The 20,107-nt window shown below is 41.2% G+C and overlaps 1 protein-coding gene across 1 annotated transcript in view; it reads left to right on the top strand.

Annotated features, from left to right (window-relative positions):
• The window catches only part of LEO1 (LEO1 homolog, Paf1/RNA polymerase II complex component), a 45,511-nt gene extending 25,571 nt beyond the window's left edge, over positions 1-19,940 (top strand). The window contains exons 7-12 of the mRNA XM_032343743.1: positions 5,898-5,992; positions 6,564-6,698; positions 7,775-7,910; positions 10,034-10,220; positions 12,056-12,153; positions 18,793-19,940. Coding sequence (XP_032199634.1) covers positions 5,898-5,992; positions 6,564-6,698; positions 7,775-7,910; positions 10,034-10,220; positions 12,056-12,153; positions 18,793-18,897 — 756 coding nt within the window. The 3' untranslated portion in view covers positions 18,898-19,940. The remainder of the gene's footprint in view (positions 1-5,897; positions 5,993-6,563; positions 6,699-7,774; positions 7,911-10,033; positions 10,221-12,055; positions 12,154-18,792) is intronic.
• The last annotated feature ends 167 nt before the right edge of the window (positions 19,941-20,107 follow it).

The raw sequence follows: 20,107 nt of genomic DNA, 5'->3' as shown, positions 1-20,107 counted from the left end.
CTCCTATAGGTGTAGGGTTAGGTTGTGTACTTGAGGCCTTTCTTGTTTCTTGAGAAAGGCTTGTATGGCTATATACTTTCCTCTTAGGACTGCCTTTGCTGTGTCCCACAGATTTTGAACAGTTGTGTTTTCATTATCATTTGTTTCCATGAATTTTTTCAGTTCTTCTTTAATTTCCTGGTTGATCCATTCATTCTTGAGTAGGATGCTCTTTAACCTCCATGTATTTGATTTTTTTCCAAATTTCTTCTTGTGATTGAGTTCTAGCTTCAGAGAATTGTGGTCTGAAAATATGCAGGGAATGATCCTAATCTTTTGGTATCAGTTGAGATTTGATTTGTGAGCCAGGATGTGATCTATTCTGGAGAAGGTTCCATGTGCACTAGAGAAGAATGTGTTTTCTGTTGCTTTGGGATGGAATGTTCTGAGTATATCTGATGTCCATCTGGTCCAGTGTGTCATTTAAGGCCTTTATTTCTTTGTTGATCTTTTGCTTGGATGATCTGTCCATTTCAGTGAGGGAGGTTTCAAAGTCCCCTACTATTATTTTATTATTGTCGACATGTTTCTTTGATTTTGTTATTAATTGGTTTATATAGTTTACTGCTCCCATGTTAGGGGCATCGATATTTAAAATTGTTAGATCTTCTTGTTGGACAGACCCTTTGAGCATGATATAGTGTCCTTCCTCATCTCTTATTAAGGTCTTTGGCTTAAAATCTAATTGATCTGATACAAGGATCGCCACCCCAGCTTTCTTTTGATGTCCATTAGCATGGTAAATTGTTTTCCACCCCCTCACTTTAAACCTGGAAGTGTCTTTGTGTTTAAAATGAGTTTCTTGCAGACAGCATATTAATGCGTTTTGTTTTTTTAATCCATTCTGATACCCTCTGTCTTTTGATTGGGGCATTTACCCCATTTACATTCAGGGTAGCTATTGAGAGATGTGAATTTAGTGTCATTGTATTGCCTGTAACGTGACTGTTACTGTATAGTGTCTCTCTTCCTTTCTGGTCTACTACTTTTAGGCTCTCTCTTTGCTTAGAGGACCCCTTTCAATATTTCCTGTAAGGCTGGTTTGGTGTTTGCAAATTCTTTTAATTATTGTTTGTCCTGGAAGCTTTTTATCTATCCTTCTATTTTCAATGATAGCCTAGCTAGATACAGTATTCTTGGCTGCATATTCTCTTTTAGTGCTCTGACTATATCATGCCAGTTCATTCTCGCCTGCCAGGTCTCTGTGGATAAGTCTGCTGCCAATGTAATATTTCTCCCATCGTATGTTACAGACTTCTTGTCCTGAATTGCTTTCAGGATTTTCTCTTTGTCACTAAGACTAGTAAGTTTTACTATTAGATGATGGGGTGTGGACCTATTTCTATTGATTTTGAGAGTGGGTTCTCTGTGTCTTCTAGGTTTTGATGCTTGTTCCCTTTGCCATATTAGGGAAATTCTCTATTACAATTTGCTCCAATATACCTTCTGCCCCCCTCTCTCTTTCTTCTTCTTTTGGAATCCCAATTATTCTAATATTGTTTCGTATTATGGTATCACTTCTCTCTCGAATTCTACCCTTATCGTCCAGTTGTTGTTTGTCTCTCTTTTGCTCAGCTACTTTATTCCTCATCATTTGGTCTTCTATATCACTAATTCTCTCTTCAGCCTCATTTATCGTAGCAGTACAGCCTCCATTCTTGATTGTACCTCATTAATTCCTTTTTTGATTTCAGCTTTGTTAGATTTTAGTTCTTTTATTTCTCCAGAAAGGGATTTTATTTGTCCAGATAGGGTTTCTCTAATATCCCCCATGCCTTTTTCAAGCCCAGCCAGCACCTTGAGAATCGTCATTCTGAACTTTAGATCTGACATATTATCAATGTTTGTATTGATTAGGTCCCTAGCTGTCAGTACAGCTTCTTGTTCTTTTTTTTGTAGTGAGTTTTTCCTCCTTGTCATCTTATCCAGATAAGAATATATGAATGAGAGAATAAAATACTAAAAGGGTGGCAGAGACCTCAGAAAAATGTATGCTAACCAAATCAGAGGAGACCCCAAACTGGGGGGGAGAAGAAAGGAGGTTAAAAAGAAAATATGTGTGTGTGTGTGTGTGTGTGTGTGTGTGTATATATATATATATATATATATATATATATAAATTAGACTGATTTTGCGTGCATTTTGGTCTCTTAGAAGGAACTACCTCCCAAAATTTTAAAGAAAGAAAAACTTATATATGTGTGTGTGTGTATGTATACACAAAAATAAGGGTAAACGTGAGGAAGGGATGGAATATGACTGTAAAGATGAAAATTTTTAAAGATATTCTAAAAAAGGAATTGATAAGTTGGTTGGAAAAAGAAAAAAAAAAAAAGGTGGGGGGAAAGAATGTGCTCAGGCTGGAGACTAGAACAAAGCCCTGTGCTAGATTTACGGTATATTTTGATCTGTTAGAAGAAATTCTATCCCAAAATTTTTTAGGAAGAAAAAAACCCCCTATATATATATATACAAAAAATAAGGTTAAATACAATGAAGGACAAAATATGACTATAATAATGTAGGGTTTAAAAAGATTTTTTTTAAAGAAAGGTATTGTTAAGGTAAGCTAGCTAAAAAATGTTAAAAGGCGAAAGAGGAAAAGTTAAAAAAATTAGAATAAGAAAAAAAATTTTTTTAAATTTAATTAACTTTGCAAGACTAAAGAATCATGGGGAGAAAGCCATGAATTCCATGCTTCGCTTTCCCCTCCTCTGGAATTCTGCTGTTCTCCTTGATTGGTGAGCGTGGTCTTGCTGGATGTTCTTGCTGATCTTCTGGGAGAGGGTTCTCTTTCGGGGATTCTCAAATGTCTTTGCCTGAGGGGATTCTCAAATGTTTTTGCCTGAGGCAGAATTGCACCAACTTTAGCGGTGCCAGGTGCCAGGAGCCAGGAGCCAGGCTACGTAATCTGCTCTGGTTTGCTCTCAGGAGCTTTTGTTCCCTGAACGGTTTCTGTAGAGCTCTGGAAGATGGGAATGAAAATGGCGGCCTCCCAATCTCTGGCCTTAGTAGCCGAGAGCTCGGGGCCTGCTCCTCAGTTCTCCCTCAGAAAAAAGCCATCAATCCCTCCCTCTCCCTGGTCTCGGGCCACGCTCTGGGCTCACCCTGCCTGTGACCAAGTGTTTCTGTCTCTGACGCATGGGCCCATTCGGAGTCTCCAAACCCAGCAGATTACTGCTTCCAGAGGAGGAAGGTGAGTCTTCCTGGGTCTGCCACTTGTGGGGTCGCTGCTCAAAGAGCAGTGGTCCGACTGTGCCTAGGATCACAGTTCAAGGTAACCCCAAGCTGAGAGCTCACTCCTCAGCTCTGTGTCTGTAGTCAGCTTCCCCACTCCAATACCTGGCAGCTCTGCCACACTCAGACACCCCTGATCCTGTGGCCCTGTGGGACCTGAGGCCCCACTGTCCCTATGAGGGCTCCACCCCCACTTAGCCTCTGCAGCAATGTCTCTCAGTGGAGTAGACTTAAAAGTTCTGACTTTGTGCTCCACTGTGCCACTGCTTGCCGGGAGCCGGCCCCTCCCCAACAGTCTTATCTTTCCATCACCTTGGATTCACTTCTCTGCATATCCTGCCTTTCAGAAAGTGGTCGATTTTCTGTTCCTAAAATTGGCTGCTCTTCTCTTTGATCTTCTGTTGAGTTTGTAGGTGTTCAGAATGGTTTGAGAACTATCTAGCTGAACTGCCACCTGATGTCATTTTGGTTCGCTACTCCTCTGCCATCTTGCCCAGACTCTATATGCATCTTCTTAATCGATTCACCAGTCAGTGGACATTTGGGCTTTCTCCACAGTTTGGCTGTTGTTGATAATGCTACTATAATTATCAGGGTGTGTGTACCCTTTCAATACCCCTTGTATCTTACTTAGTAGTGCAATAACTGGATCATAGGGTAGTTCTATTTTTTTAACTTTTTAAAGTTAAAAAGTATTCCATAGTGGCTGCAGATTAGCATTCCTACCAACAGTGTGAGAGGGTTCCCCTTCCTCCATATCCTCGTTAACACCTGTTGTTTGCTGTGTTATTTTAGCCATTCTGACAGGTGCGAGGTGATACCCATTGTGGTTTTGATATGCATTTCCCTGATGATGAGTGATTTTAAGCATCTTTTCATGGGTTAGCCATCTGGATGTCTTTTTTTTTTATTTTTTAAAGATTTTATTTATTTATCAGAGAGAGAGAGAGGGGGAGAGAGCGAGCATAGGCAGACAGAATGGCAGGCAGAGGCAGAGGGAGAAGCAGGCTCCCTGCCCAGCAAGGAGCCCGATGTGGGACTCGATCCCAGGACGCTGGGATCATGACCTGAGCCGAAGGCAGCTGCTTAACCAACTGAGCCACCCAGGCGTCCCTGGATGTCTTTTTTAGAAAAGTGTCTATTCATGTCCTCTGTCCATTTCTTAACTGGATTATTTGTGTTTTGAGTGTTGAGTTTGGTAAGTCCTTAATAGATTTTGGATCCTGACCCTGTATCAGATACGTCATTTGCAGTTAGCTTCTCCTATTCTGTAGGCTACTTCTCAGTTTTGTTAATTGTTTCCTTTGCTGTGCAGAAGCTTTTTGTCTTGATGAGGTCCCATCGGTTCATTTTTTGCTTTTGTTTCCCTTGCCTTTGGTGACGTGTCTAATAAGAAGTGCTGTGGCCTAGATCAGAGAGGTTTCTGTCCATGTTCTCTTCTAGGATTTTGGTGGTTTCTTGTCTCACATTTAGGTCTTTTATCTATTTTGAATTTATTTTTGCGTTTGGTGTAAGAAAGTGGTGCAGTTTGATTCTTCTGCATGTTGCTGTCCAGTGATTAGCTTACCATTTAAAGATTTATTTATTTTAGAGAGAGAGTGATTTAAGGGGGTGTGGGGAAGGGCAGGGAGAGAAGGAGAGAGAATCTCAGTCAGACACGCTGCTCTGTGTGGAGCCCGACACAGGGCTTGATCTCAGGACCCTGAGATCATGACCTGTGCTAAAATCAGGAGTCAGATGCTTAAATAACTGAGCCACCCAGGTGCCCCATTCCCACTGAGTTTTTAATTTCAGTAGGTTTTCATTTTAGAAGCTCTTGAATGTTTTTCAGAACCGCCTGATATTTCTACCACATGTAATCAAGATAAAGTTAGAGTCTAAACCTTTTAAAAAAAAACTTTTTAATCTTCTTGAGTGCTGCTTTTTTCCTTCCCCGTATTTGGGGAATTTCCCTATTTCCCTGGGCAAAGGCTTTTGGTCCTACATTTATTTGGTTTTTAGCTTTATAGGAGAACTTACTTACTTTCTTTCTCTCTTTCTTTCTTTCTTTCTTTTTTCTTTTTAAAGATTTTATTTATTTATTTATTTGACAGAGAGTACAAGCAGGGGGAGTGGCAGGCAGAGAAGAAGCAGCAGGATCCCTGCAGAGTGGGGGACACCCGATGTGGGACTCGAACCTAGGACCCAGGGATCATGACCTAAGCCTAAGGCCGCTGCTTAACCCACTGAGCCACCCAGGCGCCCCAAAAACCTTCTTTATAGAGGGAGCCTCAAGTCTAAATTGCTAATTCCTGTGGCCTCAAGTCTTATTCCTGTCCTCATAGCTTTTACTATGAGCTCTTTCTTTACATATCCCAGGGCTGCTATGGATTTCGCATTAGTTCAAATGCTCTGGCACTCAGCTTCCTTTGTGATTCTAGCACTAGGAGCTCAAAAGTTCAGCTAATTGTTTTTCCTGTTGCTAATTTATTCAGCCTCTCTAGTTGATTATAACAAGGGGGTTTCAGTATTGTCTGTTTTTCTGTCACTAAGTATGTGACAGAAATGCTATGATTATGTGTCTCTTGAGGAAAAAGATACATTAAACTACAGCATTCTAAGGCATTTGTGTTTTGAACCAGGTAGAAAATACAATAAGATGGAGGATACGCCGGGATGAGGAAGGAAATGAAATCAAAGAAAGCAACGCTCGGATCGTCAAGTGGTCAGATGGGAGGTAAACTCAAAATGCCATGAAAAACATTGAAATACCTGGAATGTGGCTAGGAGAGGTGAAACTTCAGAAGAAACCTTATTTGGGGGATACCTCTTATTAAAGGGTTTCCACTGCTTGGTCTCTGGCATTGCACAGAAGACCTGAGAGAAGTAAATAGGTAGTTGAATGTTGGACAGGCTGGTGAAAGACATTAGAAATAGGCCAAAAATGTGGTCATCCTCTCCGGCCACAGCATAATAGTTTGGAAATGTTATACCAGCTCTCCTGCCCATTGCCAGCTGCTCACTGTAAGATAACAAGTTAGAAAAACTACCTTTCCCTGGGGAAGTGGTAGAGACTGAGTACCCATTAGAGCATGCTTTCCTTCTCGGCAGGCTTTGTTCCTAAACCAGAAACATACAATGTATGTTACTCTGTGTAGGTGGTTCCTTATATATATCATGTCTCCTTTTTTCCTCTCCTTCTGAACTCTGAAAGGAGAGAAAGTAGCAGTTGAGTCACAATTTAAGTAAAGTGAAATGGTAGAATAAAGCTTTATGACTTTAACGTGTGAAGTGTTCCTTCTTTTCAGCATGTCTCTGCATTTAGGCAATGAAGTATTTGATGTTTACAAAGCTCCACTACAGGGAGATCACAACCATCTTTTTATAAGACAAGGTACTGGTCTACAGGGACAAGCCGTTTTTAAAACCAAACTCACATTCAGGTAACTATTAGAAACTACTGTTTTTACAGTAAAAACAGTGAATATAGATACTGTCCAAAATACTTGATTCCTGATTTGACATGACCGTCCATATAGTTCACCAAGGACTAGTGTCTGGTTCTCAGCTCTGAAGGCTCAGATGCTGTTCTGTCAAGTGCACTAAAAGTTGCTGTTTCACAGGGAACTAGGTCATGATGAGAAAACTTTTAGAAGAGACTGTTTTGTAAACCACAGTGTTAATTTATTAATTCCAGTGATGACTATAACTGCCAGGAGGCCTAGAATACTTGGGGGTCAGCATGTCTTTTTTTGTTGTTGTTGTTAAATTAAATTGATCTGGAAGACTAACTGGTAGCTGGAGGTTGGTAGTGTGCATGCAGTCAGAGGAAAGGCAGTGAGATGGGTGTGGAGGCTGGGGTCATCCCATTCTTGAGGCTGTAGCACCAGTAGCTCTGCAGGGATGTGTCTTCAGACGGGTAAGCACTACACTGAGATGTTTTTATTTTCTTTTTCTTGATTCGAAGCCAATCGTCCTCCTTGGGTAATGTTTATCTTCAGTGATCTTGGTTATGACTTAGCTTTTTGAGGATTGTAGTGGTCAGAAGTAGAGGCTTTCGGAATCAGATAGACCCATATTTCTATCTTACTTCCCTTTGTGTGACCCTGTGCAACTTTCTTATCCTCTCTGCTCATTTACATACATAAAATGGAATAATTATAGAGTAGCTGTGACAGTGAAGTCATTTCACTTGTAAAACGTGGAGCACTTTGCTTGGCACTTAGTTTTCAGTAAATGCTCCTTCAACCATGTATTTACTGATTCTGGAGGGTGATCGTGCCATATAAAGACTTTTACTCCAGCTTTTGTTTTTCACTTATAAGATAAGAATGTTCCAGTTAGCCACAGGATGAAGAAGGTTTGCAGGCCCTCACCTAGTATATGCAGTTGAGCGTCCTTGCCTATTTTTTGCTGGAGAATAGGAAATGGTGTCTGGTCTCTCGTTTTGGTGATGTTGATGATGTGACTGACTCACAGATAAATCTGGTAAACAGACATTTTTGTTCATTTCTTGCAGACCTCACTCTACAGACAGTGCCACACACAGAAAGATGACCCTGTCACTTGCGGATAGATGCTCAAAGACACAGAAGATTAGAATCTTACCGATGGCTGGTCGTGATCCTGAATGTCAGCGCACAGAGATGATTAAGGTTTGTTTGCTGTGCATTATCTTGAGATTTTTGGTACAGTCATGCCTCAGAGAAACTGCAGGTTTGGTTCCAGACCTCTGCAGTGAAGTGAATATTGCAGTAAAGTAGAATCAAATGAATTTTTTTGTTTCTCAGTACATATAAAACATATTTATAACATGGTGTGCAATAGCATTATGTCTAAAAAAAGTACATATCTTAGTTTACAGCTTTTTTGCTAACCATCATCTGAGCTTTTCAAGTCATGACCACTCATCACAGATCACCATAACAAAGAGAATAATAAAAAAATTTGAAATATTGCAAGAATTACCAAAATATACAGAAACACAGCAGATGCTGCTGGAAAAATTATGTGTATGGACCTGCTTGGTGCTGCATTGCCACAAACCTTCAATTTGTAAAAAAACAAAACACGGTATCTGCAAAGTGCAATAAAATGAGGTATAGCTGTATGTTAAGAATAGCATTTCCCAAGTCTTTGTTTCTCATCCCTTAGCCACCTTTTTTCCCCTCACACTGGCGTGGGCAGGGAGCCAGATCAGTTCCCGAAGCATTTGCCAAGCAAGAGTGATGGGGTGATGGTCACAAAACAGACGGCGAGGGCTCGGGTTTCACTCACCAGATCCTGATGGTTCAGGAACAAACTGGGGTCTGAAGGGATCTGAACATTGGTGTAGAATTTCAGAGGTGATTCACTGAGCTGTGTCTGTTATAAAGTAGTAGAAATGCTAGTGATGTAGTCTAAAATAGAATAAATACAGACAAGAAGTTTAAGTGGGAACGCCTAAGGAGAATCGGGCAAAGGTCCGTTTATAATGTGCCTTTCTGAGTTGCCACAGCTGCTGGTGAGGTGCGCATCCGTGCAGGGCACCGTCCCTCAGTGATGAGGGTGTATGTGTATATTGACTCCGTTGGCCTTTCGTGCAGCACTTGCTATAAGAAGCTGTATGCAGCTGAATAGTTTCATTCTCTGATACCTGCTAGATCTCACGCATTGCCCTGCCTGCTTCATGGGATTCCATTCCCGAGTGCACCAGAGCACAGTGAGGCAAAGACACTCTGGCTCTTAGATTCTGCTGATGGCCTGGCCCTGGGCCTCTGCTTTCTCTTCCTTCTCATATTTTGTTCATGGAGGCAGGTTAATTAAACCAGGTTCATAGCAGTGCCTAACCCAGTAGTGTGGGGGCACATTGGCTTTGGAGCGTTACTTTTTGCCCCATTTCCTAGCCTTTTCTCCTCAAGCCAAGGTAGCACAGGAACCTTCAGACTCTGGTCTCAGCATTATTGGAAGAACCCTCTGGACCACCTTGAAAGATACCCCAGGTCCTCCCCCACTTCCCCAGTTTCCATGGAAATGCATAAGGAATGAGCTAGTTGTTGTTAATACCGGTTGTACCAACAGTGATTTTTCTTCTATACTCTGTACAACTTTAATGAAAAGTTCCCTGCACAGAATGTCTAGCAATGTTGTGTGCAGTAATAGCAATTAAATGGGGAATTCAAAGAAATGCTGTAATATCCCTGACCTCTCATATTCTGTCTCTACCTTGTAAACACTGTGAATGGCCAGGCGGAGGACGTGTGGGACTGTTCTGCTTTGGGGCTCAGGGATCCTCCCCTACCAGCGCCTCCCCGTCCTGTCATCAGGAGCTGTGGGGAAGCTCTCTGGCGGGGAAGGGCCCAGACGGGACCATCTGCTCACCACTGTAGTTCGGTGGAGCCCGTGCGCACCGGGTGTCTGTCTCGGGTCAGCAGACACAGCCTCCCTCAGGTGTCCACTGGGCGTGGCTGAGGTTCCTCAGGCTGCTTGCTGCTCTCTGGGCTCTGCCTGGCAGCAGGGGGGACACTGCAGCTCCCGAGGCCACGTGTGTGCCAGACCTGACTGGGTGGTTAGCATGAGGGGGCCTTCTGCCCCTTCAGCCTGTGCTCCCTTCACGCCTTGGAGCTCAACTGCACTGAGTGATGACGGTGTGAGGTAACGGGTGTGGCATGGGGAGGACTGCAGAAATAGGTGTTATCCTGGGCTGGGCATTTACAGGTTCTTTCTAGTAAAAGTAGTTTAAGTGGGCAGTAAACTAGCTCATTTTTTAAAGTTCAGTGTATTATTTGTTTCTTTGCAGAAAGAAGAAGAACGTTTGAGGGCTTCTATTCGTCGGGAATCTCAGCAGCGCCGAATGAGAGAGAAACAGCACCAGCGGGGGCTGAGTGCTAGTTACTTAGAACCTGATCGCTATGATGAGGAGGAGGAAGGCGAGGAGTCCATCAGCTTGGCTGCCATTAAAAACCGATATAAAGGGGGCATTCGAGGTGAGTGTGCAGAAGTTTAATTTCATAAATTTGGGGTTCAGGAATTTATCTTTGCATTTGGCCTACTGTGACTGCCATCACTGGATATTTTATTGATTTCTTTTTTTAGAGAGAGCTGGTGGTGGGAGGGGCAGGGGGAGAGAAAGAATCCTAAGCAGGCTCCACACCCAGCACAGAGCCTCACATGGGGGTTGATTTCACAACCCTGAGATCACAACCTGAGCCGAAATCAATAGTTGGACACTTCACCAACTGAGCCACCCAGGCACCCCTGGACTTTTTATTTTTGAGAAACCGGTATTAATGAGTGATGCATTTCAAGGGCTACTGAACTAGATACTGCAGAATTCTTCGAGGTGAGCCTGGAAGAACTGCTGTCTCGTTCTTATTGGGGGGGGGACAGAGACTTTGAGAGGGTAAATTGGCAAAATGGTAAGTGTTGAGTTGGTAAGTGGACAGTTCTTGAACCAGGGTCATCGGACTCCTGAGGCATTGGTCTCAACCACAACACTGCATCCAGAGATTTCCCTGCAGCCTGCAGACGGAAGCTGGGGTAGAAGGCTTGACCTAGTCCCTGACCTGACTCTGCCAGCTCTTAGTTCTTCTGCTCTTCAGTTGGATGACTTATGGAAAATTATACCTACTTCCTGTTCCTCAGGAAAAAAAAAACACAACCTATTAATAATGGTAGTACTTAGAAAGTGAGGTGATTTTGAGAATGAAGTGACATAATACATATAAAGTACTTTGCCCGGTGCCTGGCACATACGAGTACTACATAAACGTAACCTAAAACCATTGTGACTCTTCTTACCAGTCCTCAGCTTCAGGCAAGTGTCTTCATATCTCTGCAGATCATGTTCCCCATCTGTAAAATGAAACTCCAGTCCTCCCTAGATTAACCTGATAGAGCTCTGGAAACCACTGTACAGCGTAAGGTAATACCGCGGGGGACCATGCATCCTAGTTTGGTCCTTACTGAGTGACAGATTTTAAGAACACTCGAATTTCCCCTGTGCCATCCTATAAAACTCTTTTCTCCTTTTCTTGCAGTGACTGCATTTGTTCTCGGGAGCTATCACACCCTTCTTGCCTGCCTGTTAACTTATTTTGGCCCTACAGTACAGAGACAATTTTTTTGTTAGTGCTGATTTCCCACAGTAGAGATTAATTGTGGAAATAAACCACATAAAAACTGAATAAAAACAAAAATATTGAGGATGCTTTTAGGTAGAGAGAGAGATAATATTCAGTTCTCCAGAGATTAAAAGCCTGACCGGTTCATTAATGTTCATTAAGTCCCAGGGAAGATTCCGGGTTCACTTGCCAATGGGTTGGTCTAAAGTCAGCTGTGCTCGATTCCATCCTGAGTTTCACCAGGGCTGGGACATCCGTGTAGACTGTTACTCATGTCCCATCTCCTTTGGAAATGTCCATCTGGCAACAAATGGTCTTTACAGGACTGGGAAGCCACTGCTTGTTTTTTATCTTCAAAGCTTATTTTGGAATTAACAGTTATCCCCCATGAAGAATGACTTGGGTGTCAGTAGCTTGTTCTGGAAGAGTTACTGGTGTTTGTGTTTCTAGTGACCTTGCACACAGCCTTTTTCATACTTAAAACTGGTCAGATGAACCATTCTTGTATTTTGAGAGGGTAAGTACTTCACTTCAGCATACTAATCTTACATTTATTTTTAAATCAGAAAATTTTTAGGGATTTGTTTCTTCTGGGAAAAGGTACAGAAGGAACTAAAGATAATCATCAGAAGAAAAATCCAGAAATGAACAGATCACCATCTTTGAAAGTTACTCACAAATAATTCCTTTGCTTTCAGAGGAACGAGCCAGAATCTATTCGTCAGACAGTGATGAGGGATCAGAAGAAGATAAGGCTCAAAGATTACTCAAAGCCAAGAAACTGACCAGTGATGAGGTAAAAACAAATGTATTCAATGCTAGGGGTTTACCCTGTGTCCTTGAGTCCACTCCCGCCCAGAGGCACAGACAGATGTCTGTCTGCTTTGCTGAAAGTCAGTGAAATAGAGGCAGTGACAGGAGCAGGAGCAGCCAGAGGAGGGTCTGACCCCTGTGCTCAGGCGGAGGTTGCAAGGCTGCTCAGAGGAGACCTCTCACTGGGTATGGAAGAAAGTGTTAGCTTGTAGGGCACACTGGCCCGGTGGGCATCCTAGGGGGATGGAAAGGCTTGTGGGGAAACATCGGGGTCCTGAGCTACCAAGGCTTGACTAGAAACTAGAAATCATTCAGTGGGGGTAGATCAGGGGGTTTATGTCTTCTCTCTTTCTTTTGTTTTTGTTTATTTGCAATATTTATTTTTTAATTATAGAAACAGTTCTTACGGTAGAAAAATCTTTTTTTTCTTTAGATAAAATAGTATTGGAGTAGTATTAATTAAATTAAATTTTATCAAAATAATAAAAAATTATTTCAAAGTAATTTTAAAATATTTTAATTTATGTTTTTAATAGTATCCTTTCCAAATGATAAGAATACAGGTGCTGAGAAATTTTAAGTCTTTTTTTTGAGGTGTAGTTGACATGTAACATTAGTTTTAGATGTCCAGTATAATGATTGTGTTAATAATTGTATATATCGCATAATGATCACCACAGTAAATCTAGTTAACATTCATCAGACATAGTTACAAACTTTTTTTCTTGTGGTAGGAACTTTTAAGGTCCTTTTTTAGGCCTATGCTATTAGCAACTTTCAAATATTCAATAATGTATTTTTAACTATAGTCACCATGCTATTCCTTACATCCCCAGGACTTCTTTTAGTTGAGTCTTTTTAGATCTCTTTTTACCTTTGATGTTCTTGAATTGTATTGTGACATCTCTTTGGTATTTCCTTTTATTTTTCTGTTTGGGATTTGTTTCTGAATGTGAATTCATCATTAGTTCTGAAAATTTCTCGGTTGTCAATTTTTCAGATATTCTGTACCATTTTTTCTGTCCTTTCTTTATGAAACTGATTAAATGCCTGTGGTTCCTTCTCTGTTCTCTACAACTCTCAAACTGTCTTTCATATTTTCTTGTGTTTGTCTCTGCATTCTGTGGTATTTCTTTAGAGCCCTCTTTTGGTTCACTGGCCCTGTCTTCACCTGTGTCTCGTGTTGTTAATCTCTTTCATTGAATTTTTATTTTTAGTTTTCATCTGTAGAGGTTTAGTTTCTTTCTCAAATTGGCCATTTACAAAATGCTTAGTTGTAGTTTCTTTTTCAAATTGGTCATTTTAAAAACTCTACCCTAACTCATATTTCCAGTTTTTCCTTTTTAGGTCTTTAAAAACCTGTGTATATAGTCTTTTATGTCTGATAATTCCAGTGTCTGAAATCTTTACATGTGTGATTTTATTGCCCATTTACTGGCTCTATTTCCTGATGACTTATTTCTCTTGGTGTCCTGGGATTAAGTGATTGATTTACTTAGCTGAGGTCAAAGGGGATTTTTGAGGTGTCTAGATTGATGCATTCCCATAAAGAAGATTTATATTTGCCTCTGCTAGGTACATTGAATATCAGCCACCTAGGATCACTTTATGTTATGTATGTATGTATGTATGTATTTAAGAGAGGGAGTGGGGAGTGCAGAGGAAGTGAGAGAATCTAAGGCAGGCTCCACACCCAGCACAGAGCTCAAGGCAGGTCTAGATCCCACAATCCAGAGATGATGACCTGAGCCCAATTCAAGAGTCAGACGCTGGCACCCCAGCTACCTGGGATCACTTTAAAGTATACTTTAAATGAGGTCTTTTTAGATTATCTGGAATGAGGTCTTTTTCGATTACCTGGAAGTGAGAATTCTGACTTGAGGTTATGAATTTTCCTAGAACAGATTAATTTTTTCTGTTTTGTAATGATGACAGATATCCTGTGATCCAGCCAGTGACTTTAACTCTCATTCTGTGGAAGCAGCTTTCTCATATTACTTGGTTCTAGGTTATTTTTTTTTCTCCAAAATCCTGTTCATTCTTCAAATAATTCAATTACACACAAACTTGTGTATATGAGAAAATTGAGCACCCCAACTTTTTGTTTTAAATTGAAGTATACAGCTGACACACCATGTTCCATTAGTTTCAAGTATGGAACGTATTGATTCAGCAGCTCTCTACGTTACGCTTGGCTCATACAAACTTGTTCGTGGCCAATGACAGCTCACTAACCTGCCAAACATTTTTTTAAATTAAGTTTTGTTAGAAACCAGGCATGTTTATTCATTTATGTGTTATCTATGAATGTTTTTTGCTACAGGGGCAGAGTTGAATAGTTAAAACAGAAACTGTGTGTCTTACCAAAGCCTAAGACATTTATTATCTGGCCCTTTACCAAAAAAATCCACAGATCATTGCCTCAAAGAAGTGGGCCTGGGCTTATTTCTGGTTTGCCTTTATACTAAAGGTGTAGTCCTTTGGGGTCTGCTATTAAAGCGCTCCAACTGGCGTTTGCTTCTGTACTCAGCACCCATGGAGCATAAAAACCAAAGCTGATGTTCACAGTTTGGTGAAGTGTTAGTGTTCTACTTATCTCTTGGTTTCATGAACTTGAGTTTTGGCCTGTAATTATGCCTTATTTTCTTGCCATCACATTGAGTTGTTTATATTTTCCCGTTCTTGTTAATTATTTTCAGTGGGAGGGAGGAATTGTTTTGTCATATTGAAGGGCATATAGATGTTGCATTTCTGTTACATGTGTGGTCTTAATGTATTTTGATCGTTTTGGTTTTCTGTGAACTATAAACTTCTGTGAGGCTCTTATGTGAAGCAGAGTTCTATGTTGCATTATTGTTTGTTAGTCACAATATTTAATATTTCCCAGTCTTTGTTTGAAGTGGCGTGCTGTGGAAGATAACTGGACAGAAATTGTCTTATTATTCTGCAACATATTTGTTTTAAATTATATAGGAAGCATCTTAATGATGGGTTTATAGTGTGTGGCACTGTTGGCAAACGGGAAGCCTCATCTAAGCAGATGTTATTTTATTTCTTGGCAAGCGGAAACTGTGAATGAAAATTGAGATTTGCCATGGAACTTCTGTTTCTCTCTAGTATTCTCAGAAATGAGATTTTTATTTATTTATTTTTTAAAAGATTTTATTTATTTCACAGAGAGAGAGGTCATAAGTACACAGAGAGATAGGCAGAGGGGGAGGGGGAAGCAGGCTCCCTGGTAAGCAGAGAGTCCGATGCGGGCTTCGATCCCAGGACCCTGGGACTGTGACCTGAGCCGAAGGCAGAGGCTTAGCTGAGCCACCCAGGCGCCCTGGAAATAAGATTTTTAAATGTGATCCATCATGTAGCCGCCTTCTAGGCTGGGAAAACCTGTAACCTCCTGACTTACAAATGCCTCTTTTGGATGCCTCCTAGCTGTTTATACGCTAAGCCCCATCCAGACAGCAGGAGCCTGGGTGAGATGCTGGGGAACTTGCAGAGTCTAAGTTCCTAGAGAACTGCCATTATCAGCAGAGCTTTCTGTGATGGGGGGCGGTGGGGGGTGGGAGGGCATGAGTCTGGATTATAATCAACTGGATTATTGACTCTTGGCCACTTGTATAGTCTTGATCAAGACAGCTCACATTTCTATGTCTGTTCTCTCATCTCTTCAGTGGCATTTATGCTTGCTGCCTGCAGAGTTGTTGGATGATAATAAATAACAGGTACAAAAGTGGGTAGCACAGTGACATGTAGTATCTGAGCAGGAAATGCTTGTTTCCCTTCCCCAACAGGGTCTAAGTTACAAGAAAGGGAAAAAGTAGCTTTTTTATCCTCTCTTACTTTTGTAAGCAATAAACAACTTTAGAAAACCTAAATAAATTGAAAGGTAGAAAAATGGGAAGAGGAGAAACTGGAAAAAGGAAAGACCCAAGTAGAAAGAAACATAAAGACAATGGAAAGGAAGGCCAGTCCTCAGCTTTCTTAGGTGGAGGAAGTGACCTGCTGAGGATTACTTAGAAGGTGGTGCCCAGTGGTCTGGTTCCTCTCCCAGTTCTCCCTCACCGATCCTGCGTTCCCCACCGTGGCAACCCTGCCTTTACCTGTTCGAGGTCCTTGTTCTCTGTTTATGGGACCATGGGTGACTTGGATCCAGCATAGCCCCAGGTTGCCCTCCAGGATAGGATTTCCCATGATTGAGATTCTGAATATATTTCCCTGGAACCCTTTGACATTCTTGGTGTTGGCCTCTCATACTTGAAGACACTTGTATTTATATATATTCTTAGGTATGTTTTGTGTTAAATAAACTCTGGGAACTGGCTTATTAGTATGAAAAAATTAGTCAATGAGTTTTAAAAACAATTACAGTTATTTACAATTAGTTTTGAATTGTTGGAAGACAATTCCTTCAAAACTGGGCTGCTGTTCCTGTGTCTATATAGACTTGCATTCCTGGCTATGTTAGTATACTTCAGTCTAACAGGAATATTTCTGTCATTTGTTGCACTTATACATGGCGCCAGGATTTACTCCACTTCAGTTCAGTAGAGTAGAATCCCACATTTTTACTTGCACAATATGAGGTTCCCTGAAGGATGGCATTCACTAAGTCTTACCTGCCTTTGCTGTGCTTTACTGTGCTTGCCTGTAGCTGCTGGGGAAATCAGTCCTGGCAGGATTTCCCAAGCAGAATTCTGGAGCGTCTTAGCCCCAACCGTGGATTAGGATTGGTGCCATCTGGATTTGTTTGGAGGGCCCTGACCATCTCCAGCCACTGGGCCCTGTCCCGCATCCTTTAGAACAGGCTCTACCACCTTATACTTTTTTATTTAAACTTTTTCTTTAAATTCCAGTTTATTAAAATACATTGTAATATTAGTTTCAAGTAATTTAATGATGCAGCACTTCCATACAATGCCTGGTTCTCACCACAGCAAGCGTCCTTCTTCATCCGCATCACTGTGTCACCCAGCCCCCTGCCCCCCTCCCCTCTGGTCACCGTCAGTTTGTTGTCTGCAGTTAAGAGTCTGTGTCTCGGTTTCAGGCTCTACCACCTGTGAGAAGTACCATGTCAGTTCTTGAGTTCACTCAAACTAAACTCCTTAGAGAATTTTAGAGCTGAAGGATAAACTGAGGTTTATATAGGGAACAGTGCCTCAGGGGGCTTGCATGTAAAGTGTTTAAGACTTCTGGCTGAAAATTAGTGAAAAGACAAATGGTGGGACTGAATGTCCTCTTTGCCTGTGCTGATGTTGGGTTGGGAGAGAAGGGAAGCGTCTGGGTTTGCTCCAGGCTAGGAGGTAGGAAGGAGCACTAGTCAGAGCCTGGGGTGGGATCCATCTTCCAGCACTGCTGTTTGGATAACTTGACTGTTGCCAGCTGGAAAGGAAGTGCAGGAGGACTTCTGACTCTCTTTTTGAGTTCATAACGTTCCCCTTTGAATTCTCCTTGGCACTTCAGGTCTGTGGGGATGTGTTTGGGATAATAAAGCAGGAAGCAAGTGTGGGATGGTATCTGCTCCTCAGAAGTCCAGCCATGGGGACCATCAGAAGAAGTAGATGCACCAGCCTGTGCATCCAGAAACTTTCTCTGGTTATAGCAGAGATGCCTGGCTTTCCCCAACTTCAGCCTTTGACTATTCACCCTGTGTAATTTTGACGAGGAAGACGGTTAAGGCAGTTCTGGAGTGTCATATTCTGTACCAGTTCATTTTAGTCACTATTGGATATTATTTAGATGTTGATATATTTGAAATCTTTCTGTAAAAATTGTTTTTAGATAACTTCCTGAATTGTTTCTATTAGAACATGGTACATGATTTTAAGTAATGCGAACTCGTGTAATAGGCCTTTAACTTCTTTAAATATTTTTGTAAACTTTTATGATGTGCTTTTAGTATATCCAAAATAGGAAATCTTTATTTTAAAAAATTAATGGTCTTTAAAATACTGAATTTTATTTTATTTTTTTAAAGATTTTATTAGAGTGTACGAGCGGGTGGGGGGGGCAGAGGGAGAGGGAGACTCTGCTGAGCAGGGAGCCCCAGGTGGGGTCTATCCCAGGACCCCAGGATCATGACCTGTGCTGAAGGCAGACTCTTAACCTACTGAGCCATCAGAGTGTACCCCTAAAATAGTGAATTTTAGATAACAAAGAGGTGAAATGCTGAGGAAGCAGAGGAAAAGTTTAATCACCCAATCACAGTAAAAATATTCAACAGGATCAGTGGTTCTAACAGGTAGACTTCTTTGGAGAGCCCCAACTATTCCCAGGATAGACCTAGTTTCCAGTTTCCCTGTATGCTATTCTTCATGTACAAGGCCTCCCTTCCAAGAGATTGCTTATAATTTCTTGGGTCTTCCTTGACGGTCCTGAAGTTGGGTTGTTTTGTAGTTAGTTTGTAATTAGCTCTGGATAGTTGTCATTTTTTAATGCTTCTAGTACTGGGAACTGGCCATGACCTTCACCACTGGTTTTATTCATTTGGTAAATGTTCTTATTTTAAAAATTACTTTATTTTGTGTTTTCAGAGGATCATTCAGCTCAGAGTACTTTTGATAAATCTTCCTAGAAATATTTTCTATTGATTTTCAGATTTTTAAAAATTTTATTTGTTTAGGAAGGGGAACCTTCTGGAAAGAGAAAAGCAGAAGATGATGATAAAGCGAGTAAAAAGCATAAGAAGTATGTGATCAGTGATGAAGAGGAAGAAGATGATGATTGAAGCACAATGTGAAAACATTTTATGTATTTTTGTACAGTTTATTAAATATGTAAACATGAGTTATTTTGATTGAAATGAATTGATTTGCTTTTGTGTAATTTTAATTGTAATAAAAATTTTTTTAAAGCAAGTCTCTTTTCAGGAAATCTACTTTATCTAAAGCAAGTTGATTTTGTTTAAACTTCACAGGAAGTCTTAAGTTTTAGTGAATTCCTGCTGCTCTCCCCCTCCCCTACCCCCTACAAAGAAGCCTCCTAGTCAGGGTCAGGTGAGGCAAGTGAGGCATTCCTCTGGAGTTCTGAGTTTAAGGGCCCAGAAAGAGCTTCTTGTGCTTGTTTCAGTTTGTTAGGGCTGCTATAACTCTGTACCACAAACTGGGTAGCTTAAAACCACAGAAATATTCTCTTACAGTTCTGGAGCCTAGAAATCCTAAATCAAAGTATTGGCAGGGTCACTCTCCCTCTGAAAGCTCTCGGGAAGAATCCTGCCTTGCTGTGTGTTCGAGCTTCTGGGGCCTCCTGGCAGTCCTTGGCTTTTGGCAGCAGAACTCTGTTCTTTCCTTGGCCTTTACATGGCTTATTTCCCTTTGTTTGATCTGTGTCTCTGTATGTCTCCAGGTCTTCCTCTTCTTATATAAGGACACCAAGCAGTGTGTTTAGGACCAACCCTATCCAGTAGACTTCTTAATTATATCTGGAAAGACCCTACTGCTAAGTAAAGTCACATTCTGAAGTTCTGGGTAGATATGAACCTTGTGTGGGAGGGTCTCTATTCAGCCCATTATAGTAATCAAGATAAATGATACCATGATATATGACGTTTAAAAAAAAGGAACTAATGCAAAAATCCATAATGATTAAAATGTCAGAATTTTATGTAAACAGGACCTGATGGCTGAAATTAGGGTAAAACAAGTGAGGACAATTGTGCAAGTACAGAGCTGGATGGATCCATGCTTTTCTTAAAAATTTGATAATGTATTCCTGGGTCTTTCACAAGAGGCTTTAAAAAACATTGTATTGGGGCTCCTCAGTGGCTCAGTCAGTTAAGCAGCCAACTCTGGATTTCAGCTCAGCTCATGATCACAGAGTGGTGAGATCAGCTCATGATCACAGAGTGGTGAGATCAAGCCCTGTGGTCATGTGCTCAGCAGGGAGCCAGAGCCGGCTTGGAGTTCTCTCCCTCTTCTTCTGCCCCTCCCCCTGCTTGT

This window comes from Mustela erminea, chromosome 5 (genome assembly GCF_009829155.1).
Source record: "Mustela erminea isolate mMusErm1 chromosome 5, mMusErm1.Pri, whole genome shotgun sequence".
NCBI lineage: Eukaryota > Metazoa > Chordata > Mammalia > Carnivora > Mustelidae > Mustela > Mustela erminea.
This window is presented reverse-complemented; position numbering and strand designations above follow the sequence as displayed.